The sequence below is a fragment of the Colossoma macropomum genome, unplaced genomic scaffold (assembly GCF_904425465.1).
Source record: "Colossoma macropomum unplaced genomic scaffold, Colossoma_macropomum, whole genome shotgun sequence".
In the NCBI taxonomy this organism is placed as follows: Eukaryota; Metazoa; Chordata; class Actinopteri; order Characiformes; family Serrasalmidae; genus Colossoma; species Colossoma macropomum.
Genome location: NW_023494786.1, coordinates 32,322,475 through 32,350,250, shown reverse-complemented (window position 1 = coordinate 32,350,250; position 27,776 = coordinate 32,322,475). Strand labels below are relative to the sequence as shown.

General features: G+C 39.8%; 1 protein-coding gene across 1 annotated transcript; it reads left to right on the top strand.

Moving 5' to 3' along the window:
• On the top strand, positions 1-27,699 carry sept2 (septin 2). Its single transcript, XM_036565369.1, has 13 exons — positions 1-80; positions 2,904-2,946; positions 6,256-6,370; positions 9,010-9,096; positions 9,395-9,518; positions 12,652-12,786; positions 15,169-15,286; positions 16,457-16,558; positions 17,874-18,019; positions 19,141-19,224; positions 22,548-22,608; positions 22,698-22,792; positions 25,089-27,699. Exons 2-12 carry the CDS (start codon positions 2,923-2,925, stop codon positions 22,782-22,784), a joined length of 1,083 nt encoding a protein of 360 aa, XP_036421262.1. The 5' UTR covers positions 1-80; positions 2,904-2,922; the 3' UTR covers positions 22,785-22,792; positions 25,089-27,699.
• Positions 27,700-27,776: the final 77 nt, after the last annotated feature.

Sequence of the window (27,776 nt, the reverse complement as noted above, 5' to 3'; positions counted from 1 at the left end):
TCGGTGTGGAGGCGCCGCCCGTCAGTTCCGCAGGAATTTCAGCTATTCGACTCATTTCTGCTCCGCTCGACCGAAAAAAGGTTCGTAACTCCACATTCCTCGCGTTTAATCGAGTTTATGCGGCTCTGTAACCCTTCTGTTTGTTTCTAAGCGCTTTCAGAGCAGTTAGTCTCTGAATTTAGGTCTGAATGTTAGTTTTGTTGTATTTTACTAGACTGGCTAGCGTAGCTACACCGCTAAACCCAGTTTCCTGCAGATGTAGCTTCGCTCTCTCCTCCTGAGTTGACTTAAAACTGAAACCTGCGGACCGAAACGTCGACCTTTAGAGTCTATTTCACCTCGAATTAGGCGTTTCTACCTGAAATGTATCTGCGGAATCGGTTTAAAAGCAAAAAAGTTGACGTTTCGCCATCTTCTTGTTCGAATTTTCCCGGTCCACCTTAAATGGTGCGGCGCCTACACTGTGGCGCCTCTGGCTTTGTATTGCTGCTGTACTATTTAAGGTGGACCGGGAAAATTCGAGCCAGAGGCTGGCGCTGCTCACACTTTTCATTGAATGCAGCTGGCTTAGCTAAGCTAACTGCTGCTGCCAGGCTGTCTAGCCCTCCCACATTCTCAGTCTTATCAGAAAAACTTCCGTCAGCAGCTAAAATGCTAATCTTAAAGGGCAATTCCACCGACTTTTCGAAATTTCTCCGTAACTCAGTGGTTACGATATACACCTAGTCATGCAGTGTGATTTGATGCGAACAGATTCGTATGTAGAGACACATACCAACAGGTTTTCTTTACAGTGGTGGTGATAGGAACCAGGGGTCACCAATATACACAAATATAGGCATTTTATTTACTATCCCAAACCACCAGTGAACCTGCACGAGTCTTCTGAGTTTTATATGGGGTGTTGATGATGGTAAAATAGTGATAAATGTATTTTTTTTTTTGAGGGAGGGACTATTTTGCCTCACAACGCCCTGCGTGTATCCCTCCACCCTGAATGGATTTAAAATATGTTTTTTGGTCAAAACTTAATCACAAAACTACCATAAGACCGTGTCTCAGACATCCGGCAGTGAATTCAGAACCATATAACTTTCTGTGAGGGAGCTTTTAGAGGTGGACGTCTGGTTCCTATCACCACCACTGTGAACAGTTCTGACTCAGTAAGTTTCTCTAGAACAGAGCGTTTCACACCAAACCACTCTGAACGAACTTTGTTGACATGTTAACCGTTTAATCATGCAGAAAATTTTAAAAATCGACGGAGTTCCCCTTTAAACCAGTCTGTTCACTACGTCCCATATGATTGACAGCACATATGGGCAGTTAACACGTTACGTTGCGTTTGAACAGAGACCGTCTTACAGGCTGTTTTCAGACTTGTGATTTAACTGAACTTGTAGACTTTATTGTGGAAATGAAGGCGGCGAGAAAAGTGCAGATCATATGCGTTACTGTCGTTCTGTATCAGGTAAACAGATGTGGAGGTGTATATATAGAATTACAGGTATCACATATTTTCCATTTAAACCGAATTAGTCTGATCCTGTGTGTACAGACAGATAGACAGGTAGATGGACAGATAGACAGGTAGATAGACAGACATGCAGGTAGATAGATAAGTAGACAGATAGATAGACTGACGGACGGACAGATAGATGGGCAGATAGACGGACAGATAGACAGGCAGACTGACGGACGGACAGAAAGACAGACAGGAAGGTAGACGGATAGGCAGATGGACAGACAGACAGACATATAGATAGATGGATAGGTAGATAGACAGTTAGGTAGACAGACAGATAAGTAGACAGTCAGATAGATAGATTGACGGATGGGCAGATAGACAGATGAATAGATAGAAAGACAGATAGATAGATGGGCAGATAGACAGATAAATAGATAGAAAGACAGATAGATAGGCAGACTGATGGACAGACAGACAGGTAGGTAGATAGGCAGGCAGATGGACAGACAGACATATAGATAGATAGGTAGTTAGACAGGTAGGTAGACGGACATGCAGGTAGATAGACAGATAAGTACACAGTCAGATAGACAGATAGATGGACTGATGGACAGACAGATAGGCAGGCAGATGGACAGACAGACAGACATATATATAGACAGGTAGACAGACATGCAGGTAGATAGACAGATAAGTAGACAGTCAGATAGGCAGACTGATGGACGGACAGACAGACAAATATAGACATTTTATTTACTATCCAGAACCACCAGTGAACCTACACGAGTCTTCTGAGCTTATATGGAATGTTGATGATGGAAAATAGTGGAAAATCTGAAATAATAAGTTTTCTTTGGGGACTATTTTGGCTCACAACGTCCTGCATGTATCCCTCCACCATGACTGTGTTTTAAAAATACATTTTAGGCCAAAACCTTTTCATAAAACAGTGTCTCAGACATCAGGCGTTGAATTCATAACCATTTCATGTAATAATTAAAGAAGATTCTGAGTTCAGGCTCAGAGAACATTTCATCCCCCTGTTATGGGCTGAAATGGTTCCTGACGAAGTGGTTTTTAATGCTGTGGTGTTTAGATTACATTTATTTGTCTTATATTATGAAGTTAAACCTGTTTACGAAGCATATTTAGAGACGAGAAACATGAAATTTGCTAACGCGTCTTCCCTGCCGGGTTCAGTTCAGTTAAGAAAAGTTGCAGAATGAACTTTCTGTGGTTTAGACTCATTTTTGAATCGAGGATGTGCAAACGACTGCTCATTTCCTGTTCTGTTAGTGTCTGAAAGCTACCTTTTGTGGTTTTTGTGAGCTGAAGAAACTCGCAGTGCTGATTTGACTCCAGCTTTGGATGATTTCTCTGGTGTTTAGAGCCGTTTTGAAGTGAATGTGTGAAATATCTGTGTTGTTTTTTGCAGGGTTGGATCACAGATCAGGATGTCTCAGGCTGACAAACTGAAGGTAAGTTACACGGTTTAGTTTCATTCCATGATTGTGCGAAGTGACTGTTTTGGTCTCTACTGCAGTTCCAGTGAAAGGGGAACTCCACCTATTTTTCAAAATTCTGCATTATTAAAGGGTTGAGATGTAAACGACGTCTGAACAGTTTAAAGCATCTAAAAGCTCTTTTACTGACGTTATTGCATGAAGTGGTTTATGAATGTGCTGCTTGATGTGTGACACGTTGAGTTGTTTACATGCGCTCAATAATCCGATTATAATCAGATTTCTGCAGTTATCTGATTATTCAAATGGTCATGTAAACACCATACTCCGATCTAGAAATCTGATTAAGAAATCTGATAAAGAGTCTGGATTTTAGCTCAGTAATCAGATTTCTCAGTGCATGTAAACTCTTACTCTGATTTCTTTCGGATTTCTCATGTGTGAAAATAGACTGCTGTACCGGAAATAAGTGAGCAGCGTCGCCGCGAGACGCAGCAAAACATTTTTGGAGTGACGCTGAAACCAAATACATGCTTAATGAAATGAAAGATTTAAATATTCTTCATCTTTTAGATGATGTATGTTCATATTTTAAGGTAAAGTGACTCAATGCTTAAAAAAAAAGCTGCATCATGAGGTTTGAGTTTTATGTTACGTTTACATCACGTCGTCTTCTGTGAGTTTATTGGCTGGCTGTAAAGCAGAAATCCGATTACTGTCTGACTCATGTAGACCTGGAGTTTTCCCATTATCTGATTACTCAGGAGCATATAAACATGTTGATTGGCTGACAAAATCTGATTTTCTGCAGTTACCAGATTATTAAGTGCATGTAAACACACTCACTGATTAACCCCTTAACATTTTATTTCATACAAAGGCTTATTATTCAGTTACTACAGGGACTTCAGTGCAAACTAATGGAGCTATTCTGAGGTTATAGAAGTGTTTAATAAAGCATGACCTGTTAAGAGGTTAATAATAGTTTTGTGATGAAGTTTATTTTAATCCATTCATGGCGGAAGGATACACGCAGGGTGTTTGTGAGGCAAAATAGTCCCCAAAGAAAACTTATTTTTTCTGATTTATCACTATTTTGCCATCATCAGTGTTACATATATAAACTCGTGTAGGTTCACTGGTGGTTTTGGATCGTAAATAAAATGTCTATATTTGTGTTGTAGTCATGGCGACCCCTGGTTCCCACCACTGTAAAGACATCTGAACCATTTCACACCAAACCACTCTGAATCTCTCTGTTTACACCTCACACACTGAATTATGCAGAATTTTGTAAAAAATTGGTGGAGTTCCCCTTTAACTGGGGTTGGTATATTTTTGCTAGGCACATTTGTTTTAAGCGTATCTGTCTATGTCAGGGCGATGTGGTTAAAAATGTATATCTGGGGCTCCCGAGTGGTGCAGCCGTCTGCCTGTTGGCCCTACAGACCTCTCAAGTTATGTCGTCATTCTGAAGTCGGCGTCATGCCGAGAAAACAGACTCAGGATCTTAGCAGATTGGCACTTACTCAACAAGTTGCATCCGGTCAAATCTGATCATAAAATGAACCCACGCAAATTTCACCGACAGTTTTGTGATTCATCAGTTTCATCTTCGGCGTATCTGTATGATCAGACTCACGTCTGATAGGAGTGCTTTATGTTTGAGCGAAAATGTTTAAAAACTTGAGAAGAATGCCTGATTTGCCAACCAAAACTATTATCAGTATCATATATAATGATCCTAGTTAGAATAAAAATAGAAAATAACAATGATAATAATCATTTAAGCACATGGCAACCCAGTACAACAGTGGATGTATTTATTTTACATGCACACTGATATGAACGAATATACAGTGTTTCATTTAAAGACACGTTATACTGTGCTTCTGTTTTATACCACCAACTCCACAGCTACTTTCATTGTACACATTAAACACATTGTGTACAGTTTCACTGTATGAGACTCAGTAAAAAGCTGATATTTGACTGATAGCTGTCACTATTGATTGTATTAAAAATCGGGTGACCTACTGATTATTTTGGAGGCTAATCAAGTTTTGTAACCAGGCCAAAATAATAAAAATGGACTTCACTGATATATATATATATATATATATATATATATAGGGATAAATCTGAAAAAATAAGTTTTCTTTGGGGGCTATTTTGCCTCACAAATACCCTGTGTGTATCCTTCCGCCATGAATGGATTAAAATAAACTTCATCACAAAACTATTATTAACCTTTTAACAGGTCATGCTTTATATCTTTTATGTCTGTGTGTGTGTGTGTGTGTGTATGTATATATATATATATATATATATATAGATATATAGATAGATAGATAGATAGATATATCACTGCTGTCGGAAGAAAACAAAAAGTATTTCCATTTTGGTCAATTTTCAGTTTTTTACATATTTTGAAAATGCCTGTTACTCTTTACATTGTGTGTAAATTTCATGATGAATGGACCAAAATTACTTGGGGAAAAAGTCTGGTTCCATTGACTTACATTAAAAGTAAAGTATGTTTTTTCCATTTTTACCATTTTGGAGATATGAGGTTTTCTTCCGACAACAGTGCTACATATATATATATATATATATATATATATATATATATATATATATATATATACACACACACACACACACACACACACACACACACACACACACACACAATTTTTATAATAATTTCTTCAGTGCACACTGTGGAAATATGTTTTCTCAGGCTGTGTAAATTTGTTTCACACAGTCTGAGAAATCACATGACTTGCTCGGACACTCAGGGCAAATATTTGAGATTTGTTTGCTCGGCTTTCAGTAAATATTCCAGTGATTTGTAAGTGCAGTAAATACTTGACTGTGATGTGGCCTAATGCAGAATTCCTCAGTGTTGATTAGCTCTTTAAGGTCAAGACTGTTTCTGCCTTTTGCTCCAATCTTCCTCAGTGATTCCTCAGTTCTCTTCTTCCATTACACGATATAAAAAGAAGCTGATCTGTTAAAGCTTTGTTTTTTTGTTTTTTTTTCGGGTTGATTGTGTCATAAACTGGTGGTGGGTGGTATACTGGGTGGAATTCTTACTCAGGTATAGCTTTTATCATAACACTTATAATGGTATGGCGCAAAAAAGTGCAGGTACACAGTGCACACAATACACAAACAGTGCAAAAACACTGTTATCTCATTTAATGAATGAGTCAGTCACATTTATGGGAAATAGATTGATCGATTAATTAGTTGCAGCCTTTTGGTACTTGGCAGGTCTTTTGTTGCTGTTTATGAATGGATTGCGTATGTTTTCTTTAGCAAGGCCAGTTCACCAACCCAGAGACTCCTGGCTATGTGGGCTTCGCCAACCTGCCCAACCAGGTTCACCGCAAATCGGTGAAGAAGGGCTTTGAGTTCACCCTCATGGTTGTCGGTGAGTAACAATTGATTTTACTAAGTGACCTGGTCTTATAGTGACCGCTCTCATGGTGTGAAACCAATGCTGTGTGCAATATCAGTTAAATGAATATCTAATCTGCGCATATTTTACTCTTTTATATTACTGTTTTAACGTTAAGAATCACCTGTCGTTAATAATTGTTGTTTTATTCAATAAAATATTGCACTGGGCAGATCGAAATGATGTAAAATAGACACCAACATGTACGTTTAGATGTTTTAAATCAAGATTTAATGTTTTTTTGGAAACAGTAAGACGGTAGTAATTATTTATTTATGTGAAAATTAAGATGCCAGTCCAGTATATCAGATTTTTTGCCATCTGCCTAAAGATTCAACCCTTATTTTACAAAAGGCGTTCTTGATTTTAGTTCATATATAACGTCATTCTGGACGTTCATTTTATCAGAACTTCATTCTGGACGTTAATTTCATTAGAACTTCATTCTGGACGTTCATTTTATTAGAACTTCGTTCTGGACGTTCACTTTTGTAGAACTTCATTCTGGACGTTATTTTGTTAGAACTTCATTCTGGACGTTAATTTTATTAGAACTTCATTCTGGATGTTAATTTTATTAGAACTTCGTTCTGGACGTTCACTTTTGTAGAACTTCATTCTGGACGTTCATTTTATTAGAACTTCATTCTGGACGTTAATTTCATTAGAACTTCATTCTGGACGTTCATTTCATTAGAACTTCATTCTGAATGTTAATTTTATTAGAACTTCATTCTGGATGTTAATTTCATTAGAACTTCATTCTGAATGTTAATTTTATTAGAACTTCATTCTGGATGTTAATTTCATTAGAAATTAGCTGATGTTTTACAGCTCTCTCATTTGTTCTATATTCCTTTACAGCTTATTTGTTATTTGTTAACACTTCCTATTTTTTATTTACACCTTTCTACTAATTATTTTAGGTCTAAGTTGACGCATCGTATGAGGTTAAGCCTCATATTAGACTCTCGGCTTTTCTAGTCAGTGAACAGTTTCATGTAAAAATAGAAACTGTTTCTTGTCAAAATAGAAACATGACTTGTAGAATGTAATTGTCCTTCTAGATGGAAGTAAAGGACCGTCACCCCACATTTCGGGGGGGTTGGCTGTGGAATTCTGGTGGGAGGAAGCGCTTTTTTCCCTCTCCGAGTTGTTTCCTTATTATGGAAGTCAGTGTGGGAATCCGTCCTGCTGCCAAGATTGTGTGTCTGCGCAGAAGAGCAGCTGAAACCCTGTTTTCGGCCATTAAAGGCCGCAGTTCTGTCTCTCTGGCGTGCGAGTCCAGCTGCTGACCGGCCGGGTGTGCAGGAGTGGGGGAGGGAGCGGTTCACTGCAGAGTCAGTCCTCTGCCTTAAAATAAATCAGACTGGAATGTAGCGACGGATTGGTCACTTTCAGCTCCGCAAACAGAGCAGGACGGCCTGCTGTTTCAAACAGAGGAAGAACAAACAGACAGAAGTGAAAACTGAGAACGGACAGCAGAGAAACAATGACAAAAGTTACACGTGAAGTATTTACTGTAATCCGCGTGCCTTGATTGTCATGTATAGGTGATTTGGGTGATTTGATGTTATAAAACGGATACTTCCAGTCCTAAAATCTGATTGGCCATTGTAAAATCCACAATGTGCCGCGGCTGTGACCGCCTCACAGCGCCTGAACTCTGTATCACCCTGTAAAACCCTTCTGCTGTGAGAGCTCGATCAGAAGCGACTGATGGTGCGGACGACCTGTAGCCTGAGCGGAGAAAGTGAATCTTTAGCCCTCCGATCGAACTCTGAAGTGAACCGAGACCCTCAGATATTATCAAACGTTTGATTTGTATGACTCAAAACGTTCATGAGTCCTGCAGTGTGAGACGGTCAGAGATTTACTCGACGAGTGATTCAAACAACAGCCAGTCAGAGAGCTAGATGAGCGGAGAAACAGGCGAAGAGTCGTGCATGAACAGCGGAGGGGAGACAGAGGATATATTCATCCCCAGTTTGCTCTTTCTCTACGCACAGAAGCACGAACAGGTCCAGTAGGTTTAGCTTTGTTTGTGTTATGTGATCTGAGGAGATCTGGGAGTTTGAGCTCTTATTCGTAGCTGAAAGCCAGTAGACGTGTTTCTTAAACTCTCTCTTTGCCTGGTCGTCTAGTCTGAGCGCCCTCACGACAAAACGACAAGAAATTCTATGATAAAACGTCGAGTTTGTGATTCTCTTTGTTTTAGAAATCTGTTAAGATTATGAAAGTCGTGTAGTGAACGCCCAGCCTAAGGTATGCTAATGCCTGTCTGAGCCAAATTAGCATAAAAAGTTATTATGAATTAATTACTGCATTTGTTGAACAACCATTGAACTTTTGATGAATTGTGGAACACTAGTTTGAATCCTGATCACAGCCAATTAGATCCATAATTAATCCTGTTTCACTGAATATAGTTATGTGCAGATTCCTAAGTATTGAATAAAAAATCATTGTACTCATAGTTTTCTGTAGCATTTTGAATGATTTGCTGGTACATTGTGTCTTTGCCAACTTACCAAACTCCATAAAAATGAAGTATTGTGAAGTAAGTCATTCTTTTGCTTGGCCTGTAATGGTAACCGTGCGTTTGTTCTCAGGTGAATCTGGTTTGGGGAAGTCCACTCTGATCAACAGCCTGTTCCTCACTGACCTCTACCCAGAGCGGGTCATTCCCGGAGCCGCAGGTCAGTAAGATCACTGCTGCAGAAGTCGCTAAATCATACGCTGTGTGTGGCTGGAAATTACAACCTTTACAACCTTTGCATGATGAATGGACCAACAGAGATGGTGCAGAACTACTCAGAATAAACTTGTATTCCATGAACGTATGCTCAGGTTTAAATAAATACAAAAATACATGTTTTGGAGATACAAAGTTTTTCAACGTCACCAACTTCAACATGGGGTGTTACGCGATGATGCACTCTTAGACCCCTCAGAGCTGTTTTGAGATGACCTGTTTTGTTCTGCTGTGTTTTCCAGAGAAGATCGAGCGCACTGTGCAGATTGAGGCGTCCACTGTGGAGATTGAGGAACGTGGTGTTAAACTTCGTCTGACCGTGGTGGACACGCCTGGATATGGAGACGCTATTAACAGCCAAGACTGGTACTTTCATCATTTTAGTTTCCTTCAGGGGTGTGAACAGTTCCATGTTTTCATTACACTTTCACCGCTAACTAGTGATGGACCGATCCACATTTTTTCAGTTCCGATCCGATTCCAATACACAGCATCAGACACAGCAGTGCTGCTGGAGTTTTTAAACACTGTGTCCACTCACTGTCCACTCTATTAGACACTCCTACCTTGTCGGTCCACCTTTTTGATGTAAAGTCAGAGACGATAGCTCATCTGCTGCTGCACAGTTTGTGTTGGTCATCCTCTAGTCCTTCATCAGTGGTCACAGGACGCTGCCCACAGGACGCTGTTGGCTGGATATTTTTGGTTGGTGGACTATTCTCAGTCCAGCAGCGACACTGAGGTGTTTAAAAACTCCAGCAGCACTGCTGTGTCTGATCCAATGTTGGCTTTAAAAATCGTTATAATATATACAATATAATGAGCCTATTACATTCCTTATCAACAATTAGCAGTAGTGTTGGTGTACTTTTTAAACTTCCTTGCCTTTTTCCTCAAAAACTACATAGTGATCTATTTTAAAAAGATTTTAAAATTTCTAAATTCCATTTAAATTTTTTAAATTTCGATCTTTTAAATGGTTGAGTTGTAAACAGAGTCATTCAGAGTGGTTTGGTGTGAAATGGTTCATTGTAGAGACTCAGATCTCTTTACAGTGGTGGTGATAGGAACCAGGGGTCGCCATGACAACAACACAGATATAGACCTTTTATTTACTATCCAGAAACATCAGTGAACCTACATGGTGAACTTTTCCCTCACGACACCCTGGATGTTTAAAAATGTGTTTTAGGCCAAAACCTCGAATGGTAAAACAGTGTCTCAGTCATCAGGCAGTGAATTCATAACATTCATGTAGTAACTTTCTGTGAGGGAGCTTTTAGAGGTGGACGTCTGGTTCCTATCACCACCACTGTGAACAATTCTGACTCGGTAAGTTTCTCTGGAACGGTTGAGTGCACTTTTTATGTAATATTTAATTGTGTAGAAAAAAATGAGGACCTGTCACTTTCAGACTTTCTCTTGCAAAACAGTCCAGACAAAAGTACTTGCCTTTGCTTTTTTTGTACTGGGTGCTATTTTCTGTCACTTAAAAAGCTGCGGCTTACAAGTTGCCTCAGAATATTCAAATTGGCGCCAATTTTAGGAAGAAAAAAGGAGAAGTGGTGAGTTGGTGAGGATAAATGAGGAGTTGTATGGGAAGCTGAAGCAGCTGCTCTTTGTGGGAGAGCAGATAGAGGAAATGAGTGCCCTCTTCCTGCCCTCTTTATGGGCCTCCGCCTCTGTCAGGCAGAGCTGGAGGGAATCTGGAATTCTCTCAAAGGAAACATATCCTGTTGCATTTCTCCTGTTATGACTGTAACTTAGTGTTGATTCTCATAGTTTAAAATTAATAGTAAAATTAACTTTCTTATTACCGTGTTAATAATCACGGTCCCCTTAATAATAACATATAAGCTTTCCAGCCTCAATTCTAGACGCCTTGATTTGCAAAATGGGAAATGTGATGTATTTCGGTTAGTGTTGCACTGATAACGATCGACGATACTGGCACCTAAACGCAGTATCGGTATTGGTGATGGGGACACTGATACTTATGGCCGACACTACTGAGCAATTTCTGGCGGGTGCATGCACGCCGGTAGACAGAACTTAACGATAAGCAACAGTAAATATGCTCCTGGCAAAATCTGTAACTGCTGTTTTTGGTGTGAAGAACACGCTAACAGAGCCACTTACCTGAACACTGAGCTGCTTCTTTCAGTAATCACTCATCTGCTGCTGTGTGGTCACTTACAGTCTGAGTTAATGTTATTAAGAGAGCAGAAGGAACCCGCTGGACTCTCAGCGTAATGATCCTTTAGCCTCGGTTTAGCCTTTAGCACAGCAGCCCACTAGCCGGGCCCGTCGCTTCAACCAAGCCAGAAAAAACACTGAGAGTCGCTGATACTGACAGTCTGAACGACGGTGATATTTACTGAAGTGACGCTCAGGGATGCAGAGCGAGTGAACGAGACACACAAATGAGACAAACGACTTTAGAAATTTAGGATGTGAAACAACATTCAGCTCTGAGCCGGAGAAGCTGCTGTGTGCTGATGTGTAAACACCACAGGTTTATCTGTACACTGTTCAGATCCGTTTTTAACTGTTCTGCACAGTAATGATATTTTACATTTACTTAAGTTGTTAAACATGGTTCTTATGACTAATTATAATAAATATTAAATATATACAGTGAGTTGACAAAAATAAGTTTACCTTAATCATCTAGTAAATATAATCCAATAAGAAAATGCCATCTAGCCAAGCTGAGTGTTTTATTTGACGCAGAACATAGATTTTACCAAAATAAAATATTTTAAAAATATAGTTGTATTAATATCAGGACTAATACGTGAGTTAGGTCATGTAGAGTTAGTATCGATATCAGTACTCTGTATCGGTCGATACTAAAGGATCAGGTATCGGTATCATAAGGAAAAAAGTGGTATTGGTGCATCTGTAATTTTGTTGTGAGGTGTTAATCTATATTTTGTTTCTGTATTTATTTCTATGATATGGAGTACCTGTCTGACTTAGTAGACACATTTTTCTGTTTTTTAACAGTCTAACACACTAGTGTTAGACGGTTTGTGCCCGCCCCCCCCCACCAGCCTCAGTTCTAGTTGTCATGAAATTACAACAAACCTAAGTGTGAATGTATTAGTGCTAGACTTTCAGTAGTGTTCAACAATGTTTGTTAATGTTTTGCTGTTTGCTAGTGTGTTCAATTTTTGCACGGCAATTTTTGGTCATCTTAGAAATAATTTTATCCAGAAATGACACATTGTCCTCAGGATGGCTTTTACAAGTCTTTCTGTTTTGAGTAATTTGGCCTAGAATCCATAATGATCCATACTATATAATTAGAAATACACACAACATGGCTACTTGATATTCCTCACTGAACCTTTACAGATAGCCTCAATGACGGAAAGGAACAGAGTATCGGTGAAAGTTGTGATATTTCAGGTGGTAGATGTTAAATTCTATAGGACTTAGTATTAACCCCTGAGGAACCCCATCGTGACTTCACAGTAATGTTTTCTTTCACCAGCTTCAGCACAATCATCGCATACATTGATGACCAGTTCGAGCGTTACCTGCATGATGAGAGTGGCCTGAACCGCAGACACATCGTTGATAACCGCGTTCACTGCTGTTTCTACTTCATTTCCCCACTCGGACACGGGTGAGTCGCTAAATTCTGAAAAGAGGAAAATTGTGAATAGTGATGTATTGTTATTCGCTTGCACATTTTTGAAGAGAACACTGACCTCAATATGGTGTACATATCCAGATCTATTAAAATATGTTGTTTGAACGAAGCTCAATGTTTTATTTATTATTAAAACTACAGAAAATTTTGTGTTGAGACTTCGAATGGGAACAAGCTAAACGTGTAATTTAACTCAAAAATATAATTTAGCCTTTCCAGTTTTAGCTAGAGCGTGATGTTACCTAAGATAAAAACTTCGTAATTGTCTTATTTTCCATACAACTCCAGAGTCCAGTGCACCCTTATGACATTATCACAGTGCAGCAATGGGGACTTACTAGTAGAGTGATTTTGCCTATTTGTCATGTTTTTATTCAATGTATACCTCTCTATTTTAATAATTGGACAGGTACACTATTTAACGCGTACAAGTCTTAACAGTCCTTTTAAAATCTTGTTAAGCACTAATTAGTGACTACCTCAAGCTACTTTATATGTAAACATTCGTTTACATTCTGTATTTGTAAACCTGTAGTGTGGTTGAAGTCTCTCTCAGGTTTTTTGTAAATTTTGTAAACTCTGTTTATTTGTATGAAAAGTTTTAGTGAGTGAGTTCAGCACAGTTAACAGGCCACTGTAATCGCAGTAGCAGTAACGGTGCCTGTATTACACAATATTTAAACCACAAGTTGCAAAGAGTCTGTGAGAAATTTGTAGCACATGCTGCCGCTACCACCCTGTGCTCTCTGTGAACTTTGGGTGGGTACTTAATTGAGTTTAGCACACTAAGTGAGACTTTGGCTCAACTAACTGTGTTGGATACCCTCATGGTTTTGAGCAGCTTCTTTCCTATTTTGTGAGTTCTGAACTCTCAGTTCACATTAAAGAAGAAATCCATGGTCATTTTGGATTGTATGGCCCCTACTGTGGTCAGCATGTAGACAACGTTTTTATGAATAACTAATTTTACATTCTATATTTTGCACCAGGGACATAGGCCTGGGTAGGCCTGGACCTAATGAGAGTGATCACAGACCCACTGAATCAAATGAGGAAAGAATACTTATTAAGCCAAATGTTTTGAGATCATTAAATCTGATTTATTTGCTGTCACTGTATTACAGCCAATCAAGTCATAAAGCTCTCCACCAAGGTCTGCCTTCTTTTCTTAGCCCTCCACTCGCTGCTTAGCAGTTGCTATCCACCATTGCCTTTAGTTTTTGTCACTGCACCAATGTTTAAATTTGAAGCTGTCCTTATGGTTAAAAGATCTACCTGTGGACATTTAAAGGTGCGATTCTGTCCCATGGAGTATGTTGTTTTCTACCCAGCCAAAACAAGAAACAAATTTAACCCTTGTGTGGTGTTCAGGTCTGTGAGACTCATTTTCAGTGTTTACCAAAAGAAAAAATGATAATTTATTATTATTATTTCACCTTCAGATTTTTGGCCTTTGTTCATTTTCTGTAAAGAACATATAAAATAACCCATTTTCAGTGTCTTCACTCTGTTCACCCCCCACACGTTTATATTACACATGTGGTGTTGGGCTGAACCCGTGGGGAGTAAAAGTGTGGAGGTGCTGTGTCCTTCACTCTGTTCTCCTCCTACATGGCCTGCTGTTAGTGTGTGTGTGTGTGTGGACAACATGGACCGGCTGCTGACTGGCTACAGCTGCTAAGGGAGAACCCTACACTGGACACTTGTGATATTTTAAACATCTGGTATTTTTACATAAATTGTTCTGGCTGTATTGATTTATATAAACAATAATGTGGTGGGTCCACCAGACCACTGAGTAACACACACAGCAACACCACACAAGCGTTAAAAAACATCCTCGTCATCAGTTTTCTGCTAATTTGGTTCTTACAGTGCTCTTTTACTACAAAGGCTGAAATAAGCTTTGTGAAAATATAAAAGCAAACGTCTAACGTTACCTCAAATCCTCGAATCATCACAGATAAATCATCCATTATGTCCTTTCATGCTTTGCTTGCAATGATTAGGTTTAGGTTTTTAACTTGGCTGAATTGGTTTGGCTCGTCTTATGTCGACTACATTGGGTGAAAGTTGTGTTTGTGGTGAGCAGATCCATGCTTTACAGTGAAGGGAGTTGCAGCGATTGTGTTCATATGAATCCAGTATTCCAGTTGATTGCTTTTGTCTGTATAGTATCATTATAGGACAGAAGTGTTGGAACAGGTAGAGTCATGACTGTATGACTATCAGGAATAGATGTAATTACATTGTGTAATAACTAATAATTTAGCCCACTTTTTCACAGACCTACCCAAAACAGCACTTCTGCCTACGCCACTGTTTTGTACCATGTCTTTTTGCTTTGTTCTGCAGTTTGAAGCCCCTGGATGTCCAGTTCATGAAAGCTATTCATAACAAAGTGAACGTGGTGCCTGTTATTGCCAAAGCTGATACGCTCACTCTGAAGGAGAGAGAGAGGCTCAAGCGCAGGGTAATGCCCTCAAATCTCCCTTTAACTTCCAGAAAATCCCCTTTACATGTACCAACAGGGATCAAACATACTGAAAAAGCTTTCATACACATTTGTATTATTTCAGCACAGGTATTACCGTGATAGACACTTCATATTTCTTTATTATGCCAAAAAATCAACTACAATTTATTTAAAATATGAAATGATTGCCAGCACTGCTAATGTGTTCTGTACAGGCTGTGTAATGCACAGTTACTATTTATTTGTTGGGAAAATTATATATATGTATTGTTTTATTTTATCAGCTCCACTTACTATATAGGTGCACTTTGTAGTTCTACAGTTACAGACTGTAGTCCATCTGTTTCTCTGATACTTTGTTAGCCCCCTTTTACCCTGTTCTTCAGTGGTCAGGACCCCCATGGACCCTCACAGAGCAGGTACTATTTGGGTGGTGGATCATTCTCAGCACTGCAGTAACACTGATGTGGTGGTGGTGTGTTAGTGTGTGTTGTGCTGGTACGAGTGGATCAGACACAGCAGTGCTGCTGGAGTTTTTAAACACTGTGTCCACTCACTGTCCACTCTATTGTAGTGGTCCACCTTGTAGATGTAACAAACTGTGCAGCAGCAGATGAGCTCGTCTCTGACTCTACATTTACAAGGTGGACTGACAAGGTAGGAGTGTCTAATAGAGTGGACAGTGAGTGGACACAGTGTTTAAAAACTCCAGCAGCACTGCTGTGTCTGATCCACTCTGATCCACAGTGCTGAGAATTATCCATCACCCAAATAGTACCTGCTCTGTGAGGGTCCATGGGGGTCCTGACCACTGAAGAACAGGGTAAAAGGGGGCTAACAAAGTATCAGAGAAACAGATGGACTACAGTCTGTAACTGTAGAACTACAAAGTGCACCTATATAGTAAGTCCCTTATATTTTAATTTTTTAATCTATTTTTTTTGTAATTTAATTGACATTAAATGATATATGTATGTGTATATGTAAGTAAATATGGCCTGAGCTAAAGTTATGGCAGATTTGTGTTTTGTTTTAATAGGGCACTATTAGTGTGTTCTCTGTAGGGGGTGTGTTAAAGTCACTGATCTTTTTATTTTTTACCTGCTCTTCTCATCTGCATAAAACGTGACTCACTGTTTGTTTTTGACCACCATAAATGGGCTTTAGATTTTAGATGAGATCGACGAACACGGCATTAAGATCTATCACCTCCCGGACGCTGAGTCAGACGAGGATGAGGACTTCAAAGAGCAAACGAGGATTTTGAAGGTACATCACGCCCTCTGCTGTTTACCATCATCGATTTCGCTTTATGTTTTATTCAGTTATTGCCTGTGATTTCCCTCTAATCCATCAGAATCACAAATTCACATTTCTTACATTTGTATTTGCTTATTTTTATTTTTTGCTTATTATTGCTTTGTGAGATTCAGTGTTAAATATCCCAGTTTGAGGCCTTTCATCATCTGGGGCCAGAAATACAACCTGCTGCCAAGGAGATTTACATAAAAGGAGCAAAGCAGCTCCTTAAAGTAATAAAAGACTGCTGTACATTTGGTTTAACAGGAAACCGTCAGTTATTTTATGTATAATTTTAAAGTATATTTGTTGTGTTTTATGTTTATGGTTTAAACATTGGAAACATGCAAGTGGCTTTAGGAGTTTTGGAAAGCATAAAGGCTACGCTGAATATAGGTGCGCTGGGACCAACAGAAAACCCCCAAAAAATCAGGAGAAATTCTAACAGCACCTCTCAGAAGCATTCATAGCATCTGAAACCCTTAACGTATTCTTAGTTACCATGTAGGTCAAGTCAAAAGTCGGATTAATCCAGTGGGACATGTCAAAAAAAAGGGACCTTATCTGAAATCCAGTAATGGAGTGTATTTATTCTGGCACAGAAATCTGTCTATCTGTCTAGGCTGTCTGTCTGTCTATCCATCCGTCCATCCATCTATCCATCTATCTATCCATGTATCTATCCATCCGTCCATCTATCTGTCTAGCCATCTATCTATCTGTTTATCTATCTGTCTGTCTATCTATCTATCTATCTATCTATCTATCTATCTATCAATCTATCTATCTATCTATCAATCTATCTATCTATCCATCTATCTATCCATCTATTTATCCATGTATCTATCCGTCCATCCATCTATCCATCTGTCTATCTGTTTATCTATCTATCCATCTATATCCATCCATCTATCTGTCTGTGCATGTATCTATCTATCTATCTATCTATCTGTCTGTCTATCTGTCCATCTGTCCGTCCGTCCGTCCGTATATCTATCTATCTATCTATCCATCTATCTGTCTGTGCATTTATCTCTCTATCTATTTATCTATCTATCCGTCTGTCCGTCTATCTGTCTGTCCATTTGTATCCATCCATCCATCTATCTGTCTGTTTGTGCATCTGTCCATCCATCCATCCATCCATCCATCCATCCCACCACCTACCTATCTATAATAACTGTGAAACGTCTTTATACATCTTTATTGTGTTCAGCTAACTGACCCTTACTATCTTTCACTCTTATCAGTTTTGTGTGATTTATTCTTTTAATGGTTTTTCCAGACCAGTATCCCATTTGCCGTGGTGGGCTCCAACCAGCAGATTGAGGCAAAGGGCAAGAAGGTGCGTGGGCGTTTGTACCCGTGGGGCGTAGTGGAGGTAGAAAACCCAGAACACAACGACTTCCTCAAGCTTCGCACAATGCTCATGTAAGTTACACTCCACTCCTAACCCGGTGACAGAAATCACTCAGCATCACACGAGCAGCCTTTGGTTTGATACTGGTGGGTGTTTTGAGTGGAGAGCAGGCAGCACAATCGATCGGATTGCCAGATAATGCCAACAACATTTTTAAAGGGCCGGTATCGTGGACAAGTATATTTTCCCCACTTTTTTTTTTAATAATGTAATATTCACTGCGGATCACTGTCAACATGTTTACCACCATTATGTGCAATTATGTCAAGTGCAGTATTTCTCCATTTATTACTGTTTATTTATTTGCTATTTTATTCACTGTGCAATACTCACTACAATACATACATTTCTACATTTCTAAATTTAAATTTAATACTTTGTATATTTTTCTTGTAATTTTTGTACATATACATATATCTTTATATTTTTATTGTTTATTCTATTTTATATATTGTTTGTATATTTCCTGCTGCTCTGTCTTCTGTGCTGCTGTAACACCGCAAATTTCCCCGTTGTGGGATTAATAAAGGATTATCTTATCTTATCTTATCTTATCTTAATGAAACCTGAAGTTGGTCAATGTTCTGACAATATTCCACAATGTGCTCGCAAAGGTGTTTTAATGACGCAAGCATAAATTATCATGATACACTGTTAGAAATAAAGGTACTATGCAGGTACATTTCTCATTTATCAAGGTACAAACAGTGTAAATGTGCCCTCAAAGGTACAACAGTGGCTTAAAGGTCCAATTATGCACCTAAAATAAGTTTTTCCAGGTGAAAAGTTCGTATTTGTACCTTTTCATAACCGAATGTTTTAAAACAGAACAGTAAAATAAAAGCCTGGAGACGAGACGGGGTGTGTGGAGTCAGTACAGCTTAGAACATATCATTTCAGTGGATTATGGTTCAGTTATGTTCCCTGACTAAAGGTACTGAGATGGACCCTTGAGGGTGCCACCCCAGTGACAAGAGGGGAACTGACCCAGTGACAGTTTAGTACCTTTATTTCTGAGAGTGTAATGATAAAATATCATCATATTGCTCACCACTGCATTATATGAGTGATTGTCAAAGGTTACAACTCTAATTCACCCTGATGACTGTGTCTCTGCCTGGTGTTTGTTCAGCACCCACATGCAGGATCTACAGGAGGTGACCCAGGACCTGCACTATGAGAACTTCCGCTCCGAGCGCCTCAAACGGGGCGGCAGGTTGTCCTCCCATGGTTACATTCTGCCTCTGTCGCCTGCGTACGTACTGCCTGCTTGTCTTTCTTCACCTCCCCCGCCCTACCGGTACTCAAAACCCAGAAAAGTATCATAATGACTAGTGGTTGGTACCGTATTTAATGATATATGGATTATGGATATCCCAGAACTATTACACGTCTCCACATTGGAAGGATTAGTCAAGGCTTGGGGTCCGTGAAGCATCCTAAAGAGCTGTGACCCCTCCAAGCTGACCTTTATGTAATACCAACCAGTAATATCTATTCATTTTATCATCTGGAGAAAAAGGAAAGAAGTATTAACAAACTGCGCCGTAAATTGACCTACCCAAGCTCCGCCCACAAATGCTTGTAGCAGTTGTTGCTAGGTTGGACAAGCTTTACAGCATTTTGATGAAAAAAAAACTCAATCAACCGAATGAGAAGCTGTCAAAATACATAAATTAAGTGGATCATCACTTTCAAAATGATTCAGATGCATAGAAGATAAATGCAATTTGAAATTAATAGCATTAAATGTATGTATTTTGATTTTAAAAATCCTCTCATTAGGTTGAATGGGATTTTTGACAGTGCTTTGTAAAGCTTGTTCAACCTTGCAACATAACTGTGTAACAATGCATTTGTGGGGGAAGATCAGTTGTTTTGAGAATAAAAAAGTATTGTTTTTATGAATGTCAGTGTGGTCGTTTGACCATTTTCAAACCTCTGACAGTCCAAATTTAATTAAATCAGGTGTGCTGCTGATGAAATTTAAAGGGGAATTCCACTGATTCTTCAAAATTTCTGCATAATTCAGTGTTTGAGATGTAAACAGAGTCATTCAGTGTGGTTTTGTGTGAACTGGTTCAGATTTCATTACAGTGGTGGTGATAGGAACCAGGGGTCACCATAACTACAACACAAATATAGCCATTTTATTTACTATCTAGAACCACCAGTGAACCTACACGAGTCTTCTGAGTTTATATGGAATGTTGATGATAAAAAAAAGTGGTAAATCAGAAAAAACATAAAACATAGTCTCAGACATCAGGCAGTGTAGAGGCATTAAACTCTTCACTCGTCTGGTTCCCGTCACCACCACTGTGAACAATTCTGACTTCTAGAACAAAGCATTTCACACCAAACCGCTCTAAATGACTCTGTTTACATCTTAATAATTGAAATATGTAAAAATTCCCCTTTTGTTTTAATGTTATATAGTGTTTTTACTGGCAGAAACATGCAGATAAATAGATTTAAACCATTTGCATAAGACGTTTGAACAGCACTGTATGTACTGTAATTCAGAAACGCATTAAATCAGTGCTTTTTAGAGGGTAGGAGGGGGAGGTACTGCTGGGAGCTCAGTCTAAGCTGTCTGTCCGTCAGCCTGACGCTATACTGCCTCTACACGCACACAAGTACACTCTCACGTCAACGCAAACTCACACTGGCTCGCTCACTAACACGCAAGCCTCTCTCTGCCTCGCACTGCGCCTCAACACGCTCTGCCGCACCTTCCACACCTTCCAAGCTGTGTTTGCCACTTCTGCTCTCAGCCCTTTCGAGCTGGGTCCTGATCACCAGGCCTCACTTCACACACACTTCTTTGGTGACTCACTTCAGCCTCACTTCTACATGCTGAGTAAAAATGATGCAGGTTTATATATTATAAACAAGATGTTCAGTCTTAAAGCGATGGTTCAGCCAGAAATCAGATTCAGTGTATGAAGTTTCTTTAGTTTTAGCCAGGAGCGATTCTGTGGTTTTACCGGTAGGAGTGCTCAGCCCACAAAGAGAATCATTATATTTATTATTTATTATTTATTATTATTTAGCAGTCGGTTTTTCCCTGATAGTCAAGGCCAATTATGGGTTAATTAGCGTGGTAATGCTTACGCACTCTGCTGTTGAATACAAGGAGAGGCTGAGGCAGCGTAACCAGTCACAATGTAAATTTTAAGCCATGTTATCTTGCATCAATATCTTCTAGTAACAAATCAAATCACGTTTATTGGCACATCACATTTACACCGGTGCGAAGGTGAGTGAAAATCTCTAAATACAAAAATACATTAGAAAAAAATTATATACACATTAATATACACCAGTATTGCCCCATTCCAATGTAGTTTTTGTCCAGTAATATAAGTTATGAAATAAAAGCTGTGATATGTGCAGTTTTACACATTAACATATATGCAATTAGTGAGTCTGAGGTAGATAAATAAGATGGAGAGTACGCAGGGGATAGAATATATATATAGCACTGCAGTAACACTGACGTGGTGGTGGTGTGTTAGTGTGTGTTGTGCTGGTCTGAGTGGATCAGACACAGCAGTGCTGCTGGAGTTTTAAACACCTCAGTGTCACTGCTGGACTGAGAATAGTCCACCAACCAAAAACATCCAGCCAACAGCGTCCTGTGGGCAGCGTCCTGTGACCACTGATGAAGGACTAGAGGATGACCAACACAAACTGTGCAGCAGCAGATGAGCTATCGTCTCTGACTTTACATCTACAAGGTGGACTGACAAGGTAGGAGTGTCTAATAGAGTGGACAGTGAGTGGACACAGTGTTTAAAAACTCCAGCAGCACTGCTGTGTCTGATCCACTCGTACCAGCACAACACACACTAACACACCACCACCACGTCAGTGTTACTGCAGTGCTGAGAATGATCCACCACCCAAATAGTACCTGCTCTGTGAGGGTCCATGGGGGTCCTGACCACTGAAGAACAGGGTAAAAGGGGGCTAACAAAGTATCAGAGAAACAGATGGACTACAGTCTGTAACTGTAGAACTACAAAGTGCACCTATATAGTAAGTGGAGCTGATAAAATGGACAATGAGCGTAGAAACAAGGACATTATACAAGATATGGATAGAAGATGTTGTGAACTGCCTGTAGAGTTAGACCAATCAGAAGCAACCAAATCTCCAGGTGTTGTGACCTCACAACCACAACTTATTGGCTGTCTGGCATATTACACTCAGGGTTTGAGCCTCAAGCCAGAAAAAGTGGATATTCTGGTCTTTGTGGCAAAAAAAGTCCTGAACCTCAATTTATTAAAAATAATTGCAATTTAAATTGCAATATTAGTCGCAATATTAGTCAGAAAAATCGCAATTAGGTATTTTCCCCAAATCGTTCAGCACCAAGTTATCACCAGGCTAACTGAAGATACATGCGTTTCGATTACTTGTCAGCTACAGTCAGTTTTAGCTGAACCATCGCTTAAAACAAGTGAACTAAAGTGGAGCTGAGCGTGAGGCTCCTCACACCTCGTGTGTGTTTGTTGTGTCTGTGTCCTACAGGAAGGGTCCGGACCCGGAGGAGATGGACAAGGACATGATCCTGCAGGAGAAGGAGGCTGAGGTACACAAAGACGCCCACCACTCACAGGTCACTTTCATAGCTATGAGCAAAACCTGCTGACTAACCCCGCCCTTGTGTTTATGCTGCAGCTGAGACGAATGCAGGAGATGATCGCTAAGATGCAGGCACAGATGCAGAAGCAGGGTGAGGGCGAAGGAGACGGACCCCACGTGTGAACGAAATGGTAAGCCCATAGAAATGACTTCTGCCTCTAAAAGCTATCAGAACAGCGCACACTTGTGTTGGTTATTTATTTTTTGCTCATAAGAATGTATTTTAGACTTAAACTCTATGGGGACAGTCCAGATTTCCAACATGTTCTGAATGATGTGTATAATGAGCATGTTTTCTTTTTTGGTTTGCAGTTAGTATATCAGAGATTAGGGATGGGTATCGAGAACCAGAACTAAATTGATAGCTTATCACAGGGTTTCTCAGCCTATGGGCCACGGACCACCAGTGGGCTGTGGAGCGCACTCTGGTGGTCCGTGGGCCTTCAATTCGTAGGAGGCAGTAATTCATAATGGGCAGGTAATGTCACTGTCATAAAAACATAAGTGGGAAAAAGATTAACTTAATTAAAAATCTATAAATTAAACTTTTCACAGTATAGCCAATATAAATATTAAAGGTTATATTAGAGACACGGAAATAAACATTAAACATCATCAGTCTGAGACAGCACAGCTGCGGTGCACAGTGTAGACAGCGAGCCAGAGATGGAGAAGTTTCTCAGGGCGCTTTCTTTGGGGAGGACATATCACACCTTTTTCTTTAGTTCGCTCCGTTGTGATGTGTGTGAACTTTCCACCTGTATTCGGGTCTGCAGCAGACAGCTGAACCGATCCGGCAGAAACCGAAGGTCTCGGTCCGCTTCAAACTGCTGATAGAAATGCATTCTGTGATCAAACGAGGGAATTCATCACCAGAGCTGGCTTTCCTTCTCGTCTAGAGGCGCCGCACAGTCAGGTTAACGACTGTTTTAACGCCCGACTCTTCAGACACTGAGCTTGAGCTGCTGTTAAAAACGATAAAATAATAGAGAAGAGATGTTTGATTTCAACTCATGGATCGTAGCGGAGCGTCTTTTGGCCGAGCATCAGCGACCTGAGTGGTTAAACTCAAACCGATAAACCAATCACGAAGAAGCAGAGATCAAGTAAGATTGATCATTATTGTTGATCGTGACGACGCTAATTCAAAAGCTCGGTGAGTGGAGTGAGGTTTCAGATCAATCAGTTTTTTTTTTCTTTTTCCCCTTTTTAACATCACTACAACTGTGTGTTTTAACACGATTTATGTTTTTAACATGCCTGCAATTTTTGCAAACCTACTGACAACTAGAATGGCCGATCCACTCTTTTTCAGGACCTAATTCTCAGGTTTTCAGCGTCAGAATTTAAGAAAAAAAATAATAATAAAATAGTCTTCCTGTGGGCTGCTAAGCTTTGTAGTTATACACAGATGAGCCTTAGGGTGGAAAAGGTTGTAAACCCCCTGGCTTAAATCACCTTATCAAAAAATGCTACCAGAATTAAAACTATTCTTATTCACCAGCTTTTTATTCAGATTTTCCCGTTCCACCTTTATAGGTGCAGCAGTTTCATTCTGGCGCCTCAGGTGTTACAACAACTGCTGCAGTATTTAAGGTGGAATGGGAAAATTTGAGCCTCAAAGTTGCGAATAGGAAGTCGGCTTCAGCCTCGTGTTAAAACTGCAGGTAGGGTAGTTTGATAGTCTAAATGTCCTTATCAGAAAATGTTTCCAGCTTTAAAAGAATAATTAGGATATGTTGAAAATCAGCTTATCGGGGAGAAACAGTAATATTGAGCTTAGTCTGTAGTGAATTTGGTAGCTAGCACATGACCAAATCCTAAGGCAAATTATTCAGTAACTGCATGAAATAAATGTAAATTGTAAATTTTGTAAAAGTTCCCCTTAAATTAACAGAACATGTGTTTTATGATCACACACATTGCTATATGCTTACAATTTACTGCTGAAAGCCAAAAATCTTAGACGCTCTTTGTATAATTTTATATAAATAATGTTTACAGAGCAGATCACTGAAGAGACGCCATCTGTTTATAGTTTACAGCCCAGATTTGTGGAAAAATGGGTCGACTTTCAGTAGAAAAGTTCAGCTTCTTTTATTATAAGGGTTTAAAATTACAACACCATCTATTTGACTGGAGAGAAGACAGTTACAGCTCTCATACAACCCCCACCTTTAGAATGTAGCTTATGAAATATGAAAGTTATGAAGAATATGACGAAGTGCGCTTTGGAACCACTGGTGGTCTCAAGGAGTTGAAGAGGTTGAAAGTAAAGAAAGTTTTTGCCCTCTCCTGTAAAGTTACCATTTTGGAGATACTTGTTTTTCTTTGGAGAGCGACGATATGGTTATTAATATGTATTATATGTCTTTAGTGTCATTATTGCCTTTAAAAGTCAGGATACACCTTCTTTTCTTCCCCCAGGTGCAGAGCTGTTGTTTGAGCATGACCAGCAGAAAGCGGACGGAAGGCAGGAGCGGAAGTGTGGAGAGAGGAGGGAGGAGGGAGGAGGGAGGCTGGTCCATGTCTCGTTTTGCTTGCCACTTTCTTAGTTTCTTCTACTCTTACTTGGGATAATGTTTTTTTTGTTATTTCTTTTTTGTAAGCAGTATTATTATTGTTATTATTGTTATTTTTTTATTTACCCAAATGCTGTTTCTAATATTATTTCATTTGTACCAAACTATTGAACTATGCCTATAACCAAATTGAAGTATACAGACCAGTGAGTAGTTTTTCTTGTTGACTGCAGAGTCATTTATGTGGTAGCATCTTAATGCGTTTTGTGTTTTAATCTGATAAGAAGGCCACTTGCTGCTGCTGCTGCTGTTCAGTAAGAACCCACTGCTGTAGAGTCTCTTAAAGGAAACGCTCAGCACAAGGCGCTAACCTTGGCTGACAGAAGTAGGACATGAAAGCCTGCAGCCAGCATCCTCATTATTAGCCACGTTGGCGTATTTGGCTAAGTCATTCCTTTAACATTCTGCGGCAGCTCCTCTACCACTGAAAGTCCCTCTGATCACGGGACGAGGAACCTGCCAGCTGGCTACAAAACAAACACTGTGAAAAGACTGCAGCAGCACAGGGTTTGGATTGTTACTGTGATGGTTGCTGCACCAGTTTTTTGGGAGGTTAATAGGATTTGTAAGTGCTGGTGTGGAGGAGGGAGTAGTGAAGTGGCCCTCAGCTGGTTGGTAATGTTCTAGTCAGTATACTGTGACTAGTCTGGCTAGCATTTCTCAGTTAGCCAGATAACTTAAGCCTAAAACCAAGCCTAATCCAGTCTGAGGAGAGCTAGAGAACATTCCTTTTGGATAGTCCTCACTTTTGGCTTAAATTATCCAGCTTTACTGAGAAATCCAGCTTTGCAAATATCCTCTGGTGACCTGCTAGTGCTTTCGCTGTTTTAGCACACCCGTTCCACTTCATGAAGGGCTTAAATTACCTGGTGGGGCTGCGTGATAAAGACACACTTCTAGTATTGCAATAATGATGCACCTGCAATATGCCTATAAACACTGGTGAACAAGTAGACCTCTGTAGACCTCATCATGCCCTTATTAGGAACTACGCACATTTTCTCTATGGAAAAAATGAATGGTGGTTCTGAAATTTCCATTATCGCACCCCAGTAAACTAAAATGTTCCAAACCTGATGCATTTTCCCCTCAAGTGGCGCTGGATCCAGTGAATTATGAGGTCGTTTAGCAGTCAAAATATGATTAATGCTATGTGCATGCTACAAGCCCACCAATGCCTGTAAAGCATCGGTGAACCAGTAGGCCTCTGTAGTCGTTTTAACCATATTAAGAACTAAGATTTTCTCTATGGAAAAATAAGCAGTGTTTCTAAAATTGGCACTAGAGCACTGTGTTGTAAACCCGATACCCCCCCCCCAATAAGTGTATGTAAAAATATGAATAATGCTACAAGGAAGCCAACACTGCACACTGATAGTGAGTCTACTATTATACATGTATACTAAACTGCCAAAGCATCTTACCACACTGGGAAAAGACTGCTGGGGTATTTCGGTGAGGCTGCCAGTCCTGTATAGTCAGTTTAGCTCACATCAGTGTTAGTTTGCATGTAGTAATGTAGTCGGCTTCTTAACAGCTTCATAATTCTGAGGATCTGGTGAAGTTTGGAGAAGAAATATGAAATACAGACTAAAAATGTTCCAACTTTGAGCACAACAGCAACAAAATTTCAAGAAAATTATTCATTTTTCCTGTAGAGATAACCAGGTAAGACCCGGAGTTCCTAATATGGGCATGACAGCACAACTTCAGAGGTCTATAACGTGAACTCATGGCCTTTTGTTGGATTGCATGAACACCGTGATTCATTAAAACAGCCACAAAAATGCGTCTGGGGCTGTGATTGGTCAGATTAGAGAGCTCATTTGAATATTACAGTGCGTTAACTGTGTTGCAAAGGCCAGTATCGCGATAATGATGAACAAGCAGCGTATCGTGCAGCCCTGCAGGTGAGCTAGAGCAGAAGAGAAGTGGCAGCTGATTTGTACTGTTACGAAAGAGGAGAGGCCGCTCTTTCAGGTGGTCGTGGTGGTGATTACGTATACTGTATGTGCCTCTGTGGATTCTGTCCCACAGCTGTCGGAAACAGCTGTACGATGTGAAGTTGACTGGTGCGGTAATACACCCAGGAGTGCAGTGAAGTATCAGACCGGTTACGTGTTAATGTGCAGTGTTGGGCCCTGATGCATGCCAAATAACCCCTCCCTCAGCCCTACGTTAATATTAATGAGCCCTCACCCTGTGGAGGTGACCTGTGTGTTTGTGTGCACCTACTGCCCATTCCGTAAGTCTTCATCATCTCTTCAAACAAAAAAAGACCTTGATATGGGAGATTTCCCATCTGTTCAGCTCCAGTTGGTCTCTTAAACTGGTTGTCACTGTCCATAGTTTTATCTCGAAGCTGTTAACATTCCACTTGTACGGTTTGAGAACTTTCTCTAATAAACTTGTTGGCTATTATCTTGTATTGTAATAAAGGTTTTTATGAAAGCTTATACGGTATACTGGTTATTTCTTCATGTTGTGTGTGTTTGTGTGATACTGTGCCTTCATTATAGCTACATTTTAGTTG